Source organism: Astatotilapia calliptera, chromosome 22 (assembly GCF_964374335.1).
Source record: "Astatotilapia calliptera chromosome 22, fAstCal68.1, whole genome shotgun sequence".
In the NCBI taxonomy this organism is placed as follows: domain Eukaryota; kingdom Metazoa; phylum Chordata; class Actinopteri; order Cichliformes; family Cichlidae; genus Astatotilapia; species Astatotilapia calliptera.
Genome location: NC_137442.1, coordinates 3,513,610 through 3,527,022, shown reverse-complemented (window position 1 = coordinate 3,527,022; position 13,413 = coordinate 3,513,610). Strand labels below are relative to the sequence as shown.

At 40.9% G+C, this 13,413-nt stretch overlaps 2 gene segments (V, D, J or C); one reads left to right on the top strand and one right to left on the bottom strand.

Moving 5' to 3' along the window:
* Positions 1 to 5,920: 5,920 nt before the first annotated feature.
* Positions 5,921 to 6,458, bottom strand: LOC113015176 (Ig kappa chain V region K-25-like). The segment is given in 2 exon segments: positions 5,921 to 6,299; positions 6,407 to 6,458. Coding segments are annotated over 2 exon segments (372 nt in total).
* A 3,642-nt stretch (positions 6,459 to 10,100) lies between these two features.
* On the top strand, positions 10,101 to 10,524 carry LOC145423721 (Ig kappa-b4 chain C region-like). The segment is given in 2 exon segments: positions 10,101 to 10,125; positions 10,196 to 10,524. Coding segments are annotated over 2 exon segments (354 nt in total).
* The last annotated feature ends 2,889 nt before the right edge of the window (positions 10,525 to 13,413 follow it).

Genomic DNA, 13,413 nt, shown 5'->3' with positions numbered 1-13,413 from the left:
AGACAGAGATGCATCTCTCCTGTTTGTAAAGCGTGACAGCCAGGCAGGTATTAAGATAGGGAGAAAACACTGAGTAGAAATGCAGATGTTAGGGAAACTCTCAAGAGCTTTGCGGCCTAGCACTAACGTGGGTTAGCTGAGGATCTGGCAGAGGTCTGTTGTGAGTGCTGGTCTTAAATGCTGGTGACTTGATTGCAGTCAGGTTTGAAGGTTGATGGGAGTCTCCGCCTGAAGGTGGAGCCCAGCAGAGTGGAAAAACCCCGCACTCACCCGGACCATGACAGTTAAAACGTAAGATAAGATAAGATACCTTTATTAGTCCCACAAGGGGAAATTTCATGTTAAGGCTGCCGACCTATTGCATGCAATGGCAGCACCATCTTACCCTCCAACCATACATACATTACCCAAAAACATCACATGGGGAAGACAGGTCAGAGAGGTATAACATGGAAAATGCACCACATGAGGAAAGATAAGGAGAAAAAAATAACTCCCCCCAGACTGAGCTGCAACAGGGAGATCAGTTTGAGAACAGAAAAAAACACCTCTGCACATGAAAAAACTCTTAATACACCAAAGAAACACATGACAAGAAACAGGGGAGGGTAAAGGGGGAGAGACAGCCAGTGTAGACAGTACATCCGGGCCTGTGTGCGCTGGTCTCCTTGATCCACCGTCAGCATCGGAAGGGAATAAACGTCAAAGGCGTTTGGAGGGGGGATGAGTGTACATCTGCATGTGTACATATGTCTGTGTCTGTATGTGTGTGCGTGTCCAGAGTTCAGCTGAGACAGTGTCCTTCGCCCTGCCAGGCTAAGTAAACAGTCTTCCAGCCAACCCAGGTGGCCTTGCATGGAATGGGAAGAACAGTCTAAACACAGTCGTTATCAGGGTGTTGTTGTTCAGCTCCAGGCTTGAGACCGCAGCTGGTGCCAAAGGGGTCTCCGCATGAAGTGATGGTGGTTTTTACTTTAGTGAGAACAACTCATATGAATTTCAAAGCAGTTCTAACAGTCCGACACTGGTCTCTCAATCTCCCGTTGGAGAGCCGTGAGCTTCTCCATGATGTTATCAAACTTACTCTCTGTGATGTTGTCATTCTTGTGCTCAAAGAGCAGATTCTGAGAACTCACGACCGCAGTGAGCTTCTCCAAGATGTGATCCAGTTTGTGCTCAGAGGTCTTATTCTGAGTATTCACGGCAGCCGTAAGCTTCTCCAAGATCTTATCCGTGCTGCACTCAATGAGCCCATTTTGAGAAACTCAGGCCTCGTCCCATCGTTTCAATCCCAGCGGGCAGCCTTGAGGGGGTTTGAACAGCCGGTTCCGCTTTCTTAATTCTTCGATAAGTCAGGGCCAAGCCAGCTCCGATCAGCCAGAACCCTGTTATCATTGTTCCAAATAGGTAGATATCTTCAGCACTCAGGCTCACCCGAGCCCAGACTTCTCGTTGAGTAAAGGGTGTCAATTGCATTCAGAGACCAGATTGATCAAATCCATAATTCCTCTTTTAGGTTTTAGACAACAGACATGTTAAAAACACAACAGCCTTAAAAAATGCAGAATAGTTTGGATCCAGAAGCAGGGTTCATACGTCATCACTTAAAGATTGGATATCCCACCTGCTGTGAATGTTTTAATGCAGTACAGTTGTTGTTATTATCATTTGTCACATCCTGTTTGTGACAGTTAAAATAAATAACATTCATATAAGAAATAAAATTGTCTCGTGTAAACTGTGTGGTGTTACAGTGGCTTTTCCACATTTTGTCACATTACAGCCACAAACATGAATCAATTTTATTGGACTTCCAGGTGAAAGACCAACACAAAGTGGTGCACACGTGAGAAGTGCAACGAAAATCATACATGATTCCAAACATTTTTTACAAATAAATAACTGCAAAGTGGGGTGTGCGTAATTATTCAGCCCCCTTTGGTCTGAGTGCAGTCAGTTGCACATAGACGTTGCCTGATGAGTGCTAATGACTAAATAGATGCACCTGTGTGTAATCTAATGTCAGTACAAATACAGCTGCTCTGTGACGGCCTCAGAGGTTGTCTAAGAGAATATTGGGAGCAACAACACCATGAAGTCCAAAGAACACACCAGACAGGTCAGGGATAAAGTTATTGAGAAATTTAAAGCAGGCTTAGGCTACAAAAAGATTTCCCAAGCCTTGAACATCCCACGGAGCACTGTTCAAGCTTGGAAATGGAAGGAGTATGGCACAACTGTAAACCTACCAAGACAAGGCCGTCCACCTAAACTCACAGGCCGAACAAGGAGAGCGCTGATCAGAAATGCAGCCAAGAGGCCCATGGTGACTCTGGACAAGCTGCAGAGATCTACAGCTCAGGTGGGGGAATCTGTCCATATTCGTGCACTGCACAAAGTTGGCCTTTATGGAAGAGTGGCAAGAAGAAAGCCATTGTTAACAGAAAACCATAAGAAGTCCCGTTTGCAGTTTGCCACAAGCCATGTGGGGGACACAGCAAACATGTGGGGGACACAGCAAACATGTGGGGGACACAGCAAACATGTGGAAGAAGCTGCTCTGGTCAGATGAGACCAAAATGGAACTTTTTGGCCAAAATGCAAAACGCTATGTGTGGCGGAAAACTAACACTGCACATCACTCTGAACGCACCATCCCCACTGTCAAATATGGTGGTGGCAGCATCATGCTCTGGGGGTGCTTCTCTTCAGCAGGGACAGGGAAGCTGGTCAGAGTTGATGGAGAGATGGATGGAGCTAAATACAGGGCAATCTTGGAAGAAAACCTCTTGGAGTCTGCAAAAGACTTGAGACTGGGGCTGAGGTTCACCTTCCAGCAGGACAACCACCCTAAACATAAAGCCAGGGCAACAATGGGATGGTTTAAAACAAAACATGTCCATGTGTTAGAATGGCCCAGTCAAAGTCCAGATCTAAATCCAATCGAGAATCTGTGGCAAGATCTGAAAACTGCTGTTCACAAACGCTGCCCATCTGATCTGACTGAGCTGGAGCTGTTTTGCAAAGAAGAATGGGCAAAGGTTTCAGTCTGTAGATGTGCAAAGCTGGTAGAGACAGACCCTAAAAGACTGGCAGCTGGAACTGCAGCAAAAGGTGGTTCTACAAAGTATTGACTCAGGGGGCTGAATAATTACGCACAACTCACTTTACAGTTATTTATTTGTAAGAAATGTTTGGAATCATGTATGATTTTCGTTCCACTTCTCACGTGTGCACCACTTTGTGTTGGTCTTTCACCTGGAATTCCAATAAAATTGATTCATGTTTGTGGCTGTAATGTGACAAAATGTGGAAAAGTTCGAATACTTTTGCAAGCCACTGTAAATAGGCCTATAACTGTACTTTAATGTCGGTCATAAGGGTGGTACTTCAAGAGACATATGTTATGAGGTGGTCCTCACTGTGAGTTTGAGAACCACTGATCTAAAGACACTGAGTGTTTGTGAGAACACGTAAAACTGTTTTGATGTATTTGTGCAGTTTGAGGTTTTGTGAATGTAGATTGAAAATTCAATTTAATGTTTAGAGTTTTGAGGAAGAAGGTGGAAGTGTCGTGGTCCGGAGTCTGTGGACTCCATGTTTATGTTTTAGGTTAATTAATATTCTGTGGTTTTGTTTATTGTGGGTTATTTGTGATTGTTCAGAGTTTAATGTTCTCTGTTCCTCGATTGTGTTTTGCTTAGTATTTTTGGTTCTATGGTAATGTTTTCAGGTTACATCCTCCCAGTCTCGTCTAATTAGAATCAACTCTTCCTCCTGTCTGTCATTTCCTTGTTTCCTTGTGTGTGTATATTAGTGTGTGTTTGCCTCTTTGCTCTTTGTTGGAGCATCTGCGTCTCACTGGTGTTTCATCCGCATCTCGTTTCCTGCTGGCCATCCCCTGTGTTGTCTCAGTCTCCTCACGTTTCAGGTTTGTCTTACTTTTGTGGTGATGTCAATATTAAACTCTAAATAATGATTTCCAGGATTCTTATTGGAAACCAGTGTGCTATCTGTAGAAAGTCAAAATGAGTTGTTTAATGTTTAACATTTAGTATTTACTGTCATATTCCCATATATCATTGTGATGTTGTTTATTCTATTACTCTTGTTCTCTTCTGCTTGTTTTCTTTTTTCTTTCTAAACAGGTGATCCATGTGATCGATATATGCATTTTTTTTTCCTTTTTTTGTTTTTTTATTTTTTATAGATTTTTTTTTTCCTGCCCATTCTGTTGGTTTTTGTTTTTTGACCTTCTCCCCCGTCCCTCTTCTCAGCTGTTTCTCTTTCCCTCTTTCTTTCTCCCCTTCTTTCCCCCAGTCAAGTCTGTCCCGTATTCAGCAAGTGAAAATAAAATAAACAATAAAAGGTGAATCAAATGGACCATTACGGCAAGGCTGGGATGGTCAATTTGGTAAAGTAAATCCGTTGGGCATCTTTCTTTGCCTTTAGACAACAATTCTGATGGCAAAAGAGCCAAACGGGACAGGCAAAAAAAAAAAAAGAAAAAAAGAAAGTCAAAATGAGTCAGTAGAATTAAGTCACTTTGAATACATGAAGTTAAGCGAAGTTTATGTTAAAGAATAAGTGCGAAGGGGAATTGATAAGAACTTAGAGATTATGATTTTATTACTGAGAATATTGAGCGACACCGCCGTTATTCATGCAAAGTCATTGCATGCTGTTTAATGAATGTTTCAGCATGTTGTAGCTTGTTATATAAAGCAATTTGAGTTCTCAGGTGGAGTAGAAAAGCACAATATAAGAATGAGTCAAATGATCAGTGTTGAGGTATCTTAAAGTATTCTATTATGCAGAGTACTTTTTTAAAGTAATGCAGTACATTATTTTGGTGTTTTTCTGTAAAATCACCTGAAACACACAATCTCATAACTATCATTTAACAATAAGAACTTATAGGCTACAGTCCCTCACGCCAATATAAATCCCTATCCTAATGAGGACACACATACAGTGGCTTGCAAAAGTATTCGGCCCCCTTGAACTTTCCCACATTTTGTCACATTACAGCCACAAACATGAATCAATTTTATTGGAATTGCAAGACAAAGTTATCAGACTAGTATTGAACAGCAAAAAAGAAAAAATCTACAAACCTGAGAAAATTGGACTTAAAGTTTCTATTGGAAGTATTTTTATAAGTTATGCAGACAATTTTGACTCACTGATTTTGGTGATTTACTTGTGTTTTTTTCTCTTTCTTTAAGAAATGTTTTCATAATGAGCAATATTCAGGAATTGGTTCACATGTATTTGAGCTGCTATGAAGCAGAGGTCAAAGGTCAAAATTTGATTGACTGAGATACAAATTTCCAAATTATTTTTTGTTTAGCAACAATAACATTTTCACTCTATCAGTGTGTGTGTGTGTGTGTGTGTGTGTGTGTGTGTGTGTGTGTGTGTGTGTGTGTGTGTCCTCAGTGAACTGTATCAGTCTCTGCAGTATCTTCCAGCTGCAGCAGTCACTTCAGTTTCTGTTCAGTTTCTGTTATTTCCACACTGTCATCCTCGAGTAGGTTTGAGAGAACGATGTCTTGCCCCAAAGACATTTTGTAGGTTTGCTGGCTCCTTAGAGTACGAGCACCTGGATGACTGAGAGCCTTCACAGATCTATTTTCAAGCTGAGCTCAAAGGTCATAGCCAAGCTTTTTTCAATACACTGCTCAGCTTTCTTTATCATAATCGTACACATCATGGTTTTGGGAGCTTCATTTCAGAGAAATAATTTTTGCAAGATGAGAGATTGTTTCCCAGAGACTTTCTCCAACTTTTCCTTGCTGTGCAAAAAATGATGGTATTTGTTTAAGAGATCTACAGTGTGTGTGTGTGTGTGTGTGTGTGTGTGTGTGTGTGTGTGTCCTCAGTGAACTGTATCAGTCTCTGCAATATCTTCCAGCTGCAGCAGTCACTTCAGTTTCTGTTCAGTCTGACTGAGGGAGGTTTTTGTACGACTGTTTTTCACTGTGTGAACACATACTGACTGTTCAGCCAGTGATAACTCTGACAGTAATAAACTGCTGCATCTTCAGCCTGGACTCCACTGATGGTCAGAGTGAAGTCAGAGTTTGATCCACTGCCTGTAAAACGAGCTGGAATCCCTGATACTCGAGTGCTAGCAGAGTGAATGAGACGTTTAGGAACTCCTCCATCTTTCTGTTGGTACCAGGATAAATAGTTGCCATGAACATTCTGACTGGTCCTACACTTGATGCTCACAGATCCTCCCACAGCAGAGCTCACTGCTCCAGGCTGAGTCACTGTGATCTGTCCTCTGGACTCTGAGGACACAGAGACAAAAACATAAAGCAGCTTCATGGTTTTGTGGGCTTCATTTCAGAGGGACAGATGTTGATAGAGGAGAGGAGTTTGATTCTCTGGACTTTACCTGTGAAGCAGCAGCAGAGGAGAGTCCAGATGAGGACGCAGATCAAAGTCATGTTTTTGATGAGGAGGATTTCTGTGGCTTCTGTTGTGATGAAGGACAGCTGTCAGTCATCCAGTGTTCAACTCTCAGGACTATAAACTCTCCCAGAGCACTGGAGCATGGTGCTGCTGATGCAAAGTGCCTCTCTATGGAAATCATCTGACTGACTCCAGCAGAGACTTGGATCAATGTGATGTGTCTAAAAAGAGTTGTCATGGCATATTTGGCATGTGACTCACATGAACCCTTCATGATTTATAGACAGATGAGAAATTTTGTCAAAATTTACTCGTGCAGTGAGAAGATGTGAAGGCTTTTCTCCTGCAGGGGCATTTTGCTGAAATGATTCAAGACCACTTGTCATTGTCCTGGTTCATTTGACCAAGCGGTTTGCATTTCCTGTGTTTTTGTCATTTTTTTGCATTATGTTCAGTCTACTTGTTTATGTTAAGGATCATTCTTTAATGCCTGCATTGTTCTGTTTAGATTTGGTTATTAGACTTCCCCTTGTGTCGTTGCCCTTTGTGTCTCCCTCTGTGTGTCTGTGTTTATATTGTGGTGTGAGTTCTTGTTGTTTCTCCTCCGTGTGTTTCATTCCGTCATGTTTATCTATGTTTCCCAGCCCGTCGTGTCTGCTCTCTCCCTCGTCTTCCCTCACTCCCTTTCGTCTGCCTCTTCTCCGCTCCCGCATCATGTTTCCTGTTTTATTGTGAAGGTCTTGTGTTTCCATGGTCGTTTTGTCTCGTTGTGGTTATTCGTGTTAGCTGGGTTCCTCGTGTGTTCTCGTTATCCCTCTGTGTATTTAGGTCAGCGTCTCCCTCAGCCCTGTGTTGCGTCCTCCCTCATGGCTGTGTTTCCCTGTGTGCCTCTTTGTGTTTGTAGTTTATACTTCCCCCAGTCTAGTTTTGTTTTGTATTTCCATTCAGCAAATAAAGCTGGTTTTTGATTTTACGTCCTGTTTCTGGGAGTCTGCATTTGAGTCTTTTCCTGCCTGCCTGCTCAGCCGTTTCATGACACCACTTGTTCTTTGACATAAATCATATAAAGTGTCCTTCAAGTCCTTCAGACTTTAAGACAGTTGAACATCTGTGGGTGAATTTGGATCGATGTGTTAGAGTTAAAAGACTCCAAATTTGGTAAATATAGCTTGAGAGAAACAACGACACATGGCATATTAGACTCTGTCATTATTTATTCACCAAAGACTAATGAACTCACGACTCTTCAGTTTAATTTGAAACACAGCATGGAATAATTTACTTGATAGAAATGTGAAATATTCGACCCATAACAGAGACATTTTATGTTTCCGCGGGCACTCCACTGTGTGCGACTCAGGCAGCTTACCAGTTGTTGTTGTTGTTTGCCAGTTTTTCTTGTGGATGAGTGTTGTGTTATGTCAGGCGGTTTACTGATAATCAGCTTATTTGTGGTCTTTTATCTCCTTTTGCTTTGAACACACTCAAGTCACGACTGACATGTAACATGTTCAAGTGGCTTTATTGTCATTTCAGCCATATACAGTGGTGCAGTACACAGTGAAATGAGACAGCGTTCCTCCAAGACCCTGGTGCTACATATAACAGTAAATCAACATAGGACTATAATAAAGTGCAAGTATACAAGAACTACAAAAACAGAACAGAGTGATACAGACACAAGACAGTGCAACAGAAAAGTGCACAGTTTTCTACAAATTATGCAATTATGATGCCGTTATTATTTCACACTAAAATCTTTTTGAGCATTTTCTTTCAATGAAACTTACATTTTTAAAACTTTTTTTTAGAAATTTTTCTTCAAAAACAGTTCATAGATGGCACATTTTTCTTTCTATGTTTTAACCTTTTGCCAAAGTATCTGCAAATAATTTGTCATCCATTTCATTTCGCCTTTGATGAAGATTTAAAATTACTATACTGCCATATGGTTACCATTTAACCATACTCTAAAACAGGGGTGGGCAATTCCAGGCCTCGGGTGCCGGTGTCCTGCGGGTTTAAGATCTCACCTTGGGTCAACACACCTGAATCACATAATTAGTTCGTTACCAGGCCTCTGGAGAACTTCAGGACATGTTGAGGAGCTAATTTAGCCATTTAAATCAGCTGTGTTGGTTCAAGGACACATCTAAAACCTGCAGGGACACCGGCCCTCGAGGCCTGGAGTTGCCCACCCCTGCTCTAAAAGCATGCTGACCACGTTGGGCTCAGTTTATGAGATTTAATTTGTAATTACAGTTTTTCTCAAATGTTAAAACACAAAAGCCAATCCTGTAACCCAAATGACCAGTAGTCTAAACACATTTACTAAATGTAGCCACCATATTCCAGTACCATAAACACATGTCACATGAAGACACAATTCACAAAACACAACCCTCTGTACTCATAAATCTAAACACATTTTTCCTTGCTAAAACACATGTTGCAAAACAACTCTGCTCATATCCTCAAATGAAAGCCCATGTGATGCAAAATGCTTGCCACAGTTACCAATCTTTGAACACAGGGAACACACCTGGCGTCATTCACTACACACAATGACTCAAAATTGAAGACACTTGTTGCTAATGCTGTACCCACATGTAAAAGCAAGTTCAGAGTGCACAGTATGCTGAAGGTTCCAAACAAACACAATGGATGAAGGCAGAGTCAGGGGAAGAGGAATTTGATGCAGAGGAGGGAGAAGAGCTGGCCCTGGAAGAAGAGGAGCAGGCCAATGAGGAAGAGGAGTTCAAATGAGAGGAGGAAGAGGAGCGACCAACGAGGAAGAGGAGAAGGCCAACATGGGAGAGGAGAAGGTCCAGGAGGGAGAGCAAGACAACCTCGCACCATCATTACGGACGAGATGCGAGCAACAGCTCAGCGACATGATGCCGCACAGTGATTGTGGTGTGTGTGTGGTGTGAATAACGTAAATAAAAAAACTTCACACCCTGTTCATGTTTTCAAGATTACTGTTGTGTGCAATAGATTCTGTTTTTGCATTGAGTTGTGTTACAGTAGTGTACGTACATGCAGGATTTTCTATAGATTTATACTACTCATATGAAACTCACAAATCTAAATGCCGAATCCTCTGCAGGGATCTACGACGATCCGTTACTGTATAGTTTCTAAAATATGCATTGGCAGTTATGAAACAAAGAACCTTCTCACAAATTGAGCATTGTCTTTTCAATTGTTTTGCTGTAGTGTGTAATGCTGTGTATAGTGTTTATAGTTTTGACAGCTTCGAGCTGCTCTCTTGGTGTGGGAGTTTGAGTTTTGCAGTGGGAAGGTGTGGTTGTGTTTATGTAGCTTTAGAGAAGGGTGTTGTGTTTGGACATTGGGGGACCTGGTGGTAACGTTTGTGACATGTGTTTTAGCATTTGAGAAAAACTGTAAGTTATTTTTATTTTTCCCAAATATACCAAAAATAAGTTGGTTTGTTTTTTTCCATTTTTACATACAAAATTGTTTAATTTTTGAGTTTTGATAAAATTTTGACAAATTTATTTTTCTGATTATTTTAATTGTAATTGTAGAACTAAGTAATAGTTCACAGATAACAGACGAGGACATCAGAAGTCAAAGAAACACTTTAATATTTTTATCTTTGGTACTGAAACTCGTCTGTTGCCATGGTTCAGCAGTGAAGCCTGTCTGTTACCATGGTTACCAAGCTCAGAGAGGGAAGTGAAACATCTGGAGAGCAGTTTCACCCAAACTCCCAGTTTCTCTAACATCTCTCTCTCTCTCTCTGCAGTGGGTCGAGTCCCCCCCTCCCTGACCGTGCTGGCGCCCTCTAGTGAGGAGCTGCAGCAGGGGAAGGCTACAGTCATGTGTGTGGCCAACAAGGGCTTCCCCTCAGACTGGAGTCTGTCCTGGAAGGTGGATGGCAGTGGCAGCATCAGCTGGGAGGAGAGCAGGAGCCCCGGGGCGCTGCAGAATGACGGCCACTACAGCTGGAGCAGCACCCTGAGGCTCCCTGCAGACCAGTGGGAGAAGGTGGGCTCTGTGACCTGTGAGGCCACCCAGGGCTCCCACACTCCACTCTCAGAGACTCTGATGACAGACCAGTGTTCCCAGTCCTGAGCTGACTCACTGGGACTCTGATACTGGCTTTAGTCTGCAGCTTCTCTCAGTCTGCTCCCTCTGTGTCTGTATTGCTTTGATAGTTTTCATGTTTTCATGCTTGTGGCACTGTTGATGGTTTTAATACTTCAAATAAAAACTGAGGTCTTCAAATAGTGGTTTTCATGTGTTTCCATTCAGCTGCTCTTCTGTCTGATAATCATCCTTCAGATTCAGCAGTGATGCTTCCATACACTGAACATTTAATTTTCACTGTAACTCTACACTTCAAACCCTAAATGAAAAAATGAAAAGAACTAACGAAAAAGAAAAGAAGAAAACAATAAAAATAAATAAAAACACAGCCACCAGCTGCTCCCTACTTTTAAAAAAGTTACTAATTATAATTACTAGTTACTTCTTCAATAAAGTAACTGAGTTAGTAACTGACTTACAATATTCTAAAAGTAATTAATTACTTGAAAAGTAACTATTGTGTTACTTAAAAAATCCAAAAAAAAAAACCCAAACAAAAACGTCTAACCCTCTGCGGTCCAGGGTATAATTGGCCATTTTTAACTACTTTTGATTTTCCCTCCACATTTCACCTTTAAAAACTATTTATTTCCCTTGTTTGGTATCATTCTTTTCAGCACAGCCTCACGTGCCTGAATATACAGTCATGTTTTCATTTTGACAAACTGTATTAACAGAATTGATCTAAAATCAGACAAAAAGCATAAATTCTGAGTGGAAAAAGTTATATTTTTTACTTTAACAACTACAAACATCTTTAATGAATCATATTTCATAACTTTAAATGCAAATATAAATGGTCAATTTTAAAATCATATGCACAAGTTTTACAAACAACAAAGTTATTTGCATCCATTTACCTTTTACCCTTTTTTAAAATAACCATTTCAAACTATTTACAGAACAATCAGCTGTTCTGATTTCAATACGATGCCACACAAATTATTTGTGCCACTCCAAAAACATAATTTCTGTCCACTATAAAGGAGAACATCACAGCCTGATACCTGCAGGTCTGACAGCAGCAGGTGTATCACTCCTGTTTCTGTTGACTTGGATGAGTGACGAAACGTTTCTCCCACTGAAAACGCTGCATCCAGATGAACAGAATCAACTTTTGGAGAAAAAGGCAATAAATGAATAAATAAAATCACATCCATCAGCTGCTCCCTACTGGAACTACTTTCAAAGATTGTTGTAGATGCATTATTTTTCATTTGTGATTTTCTTTAATGAATACTTCATATTTCAAGAGTTAAAACCCTGAAAACAATTTAATGTTTGATCTGTTTGAAAAGGGCTCAAGGTTTTTAAGTGATTTTCTTAAAAAAAAGAAAAAAAAAGAAGAAGAAGCAGAAAAAGAAGCAGGCTGAATTAGTCATTAGTCTTTTCAGTTTGAGAACATTGTTTCTAGCTTTCATAATACAAAGATAAAATATTTAAATAATTGCTTTTACTCATTGCTTGTATCGATATTCTCTGATTTGAAGATAATTAATTTTAGCAATAAATATGTATTTGGCCATAAAGAACTGATGATGTTAACAGTTATAAAATGGTATTAGAACAACATATAAACCTATTTTTAAAATTATCAAAATATTTTATAAAAATAAATAATGTGTGTTTCTGAGCAGCTGTCAGTTCAGATGATCTTTTTTCTCAGTTCCTCTCCAGCTGTGTGAGGTTTTTGTACGGCGTTGTATCACTGTGTGAACGGGAAGCTGCTACACTGCTGACAGTAATAAACTCCTGCATCTTCAGCCTGAACTCTGCTGATAGTCAGAGTGAAGTCAGTCCCAGATCCACTTCCACTGAAACGATCAGAAACTCCAGACTGACGGCTGGTAGCATAATAAATTAAGAGTTTGGGAGATTCTCCGTCCTTTTGAAGGTACCAGTGGAGGCATGAGCCAACACTTGAACTGGCTTTACATCTGACAGAGACAGTCTGTCCTGGAACAACAGACTGAGCTGTAGGAGTCTGAGTCAGGACTTTTTCTCCTGATGAACCTGAAAACATGAAAAAGTGGAGAAAAGTTATCGAGATGATGAACATCCAAACATTCAAGGATCATTTCTCTAACACGGAGAACAGATGGAAGAAGGTCAGTGCTGTTGGTTTCAGAGTTTCTCCATCAGAGCAGAACATCATTGTGGTGAACCTGGCTGCATGCTGAAGCAAAGTTTTCACAGAGAGTCTCACCCTGAACAAGGAGCCCCAGGGTGGCCAGCAGTAGAGTCAGTGACATCATCATTGTGCTGCTGGTGTGTGAGTGGCTCTGAAAGGCCTGGACAGCCACTGATCAACACTGGCCTCTTAACAGCTGTGAGCAGAGAGGCAGGACACATATGCAAACACACAGAGTCAGTCAGCTGCAGCTGTCCTGAGCTTATGAAGCTTCCCTCAGTGAGACTGAAAAATAATGAACAAATGTACAAATAAAGCAAGTTTTTCCAAAACTGTAGTGATTTATTTGTTCGGCCTTCATTAGAAATGTAACCTACTCTGGTTAGTTTACACAACATCTGTCTGAACAACACATTAGTCCGATTGAACATGGCTATTTTCATGCCAGACTACACCACACATGAGGGGCAGAGTTTCACTGTGTGTGTATATTGCAAATGTACTTCTTGCATGTATCTGGTGCATTTATATTGGGTCCACACACTTCACAGCGCTTCTTTTTTTCCGGCCGCAATCTATGTGAAAAGATAAGGATTATTTTTCTAGAGTCAAGCCTGCTGAAGACAGTTTAAACTCAAAGGTGGAATTGTGTGAAATTATAAGCTCATCAATAGAAATATGGAAGCCTAAAGAAAACATGACATGAGACTCATTCTGACGTCAACAGAGTGACAGGAATCCTT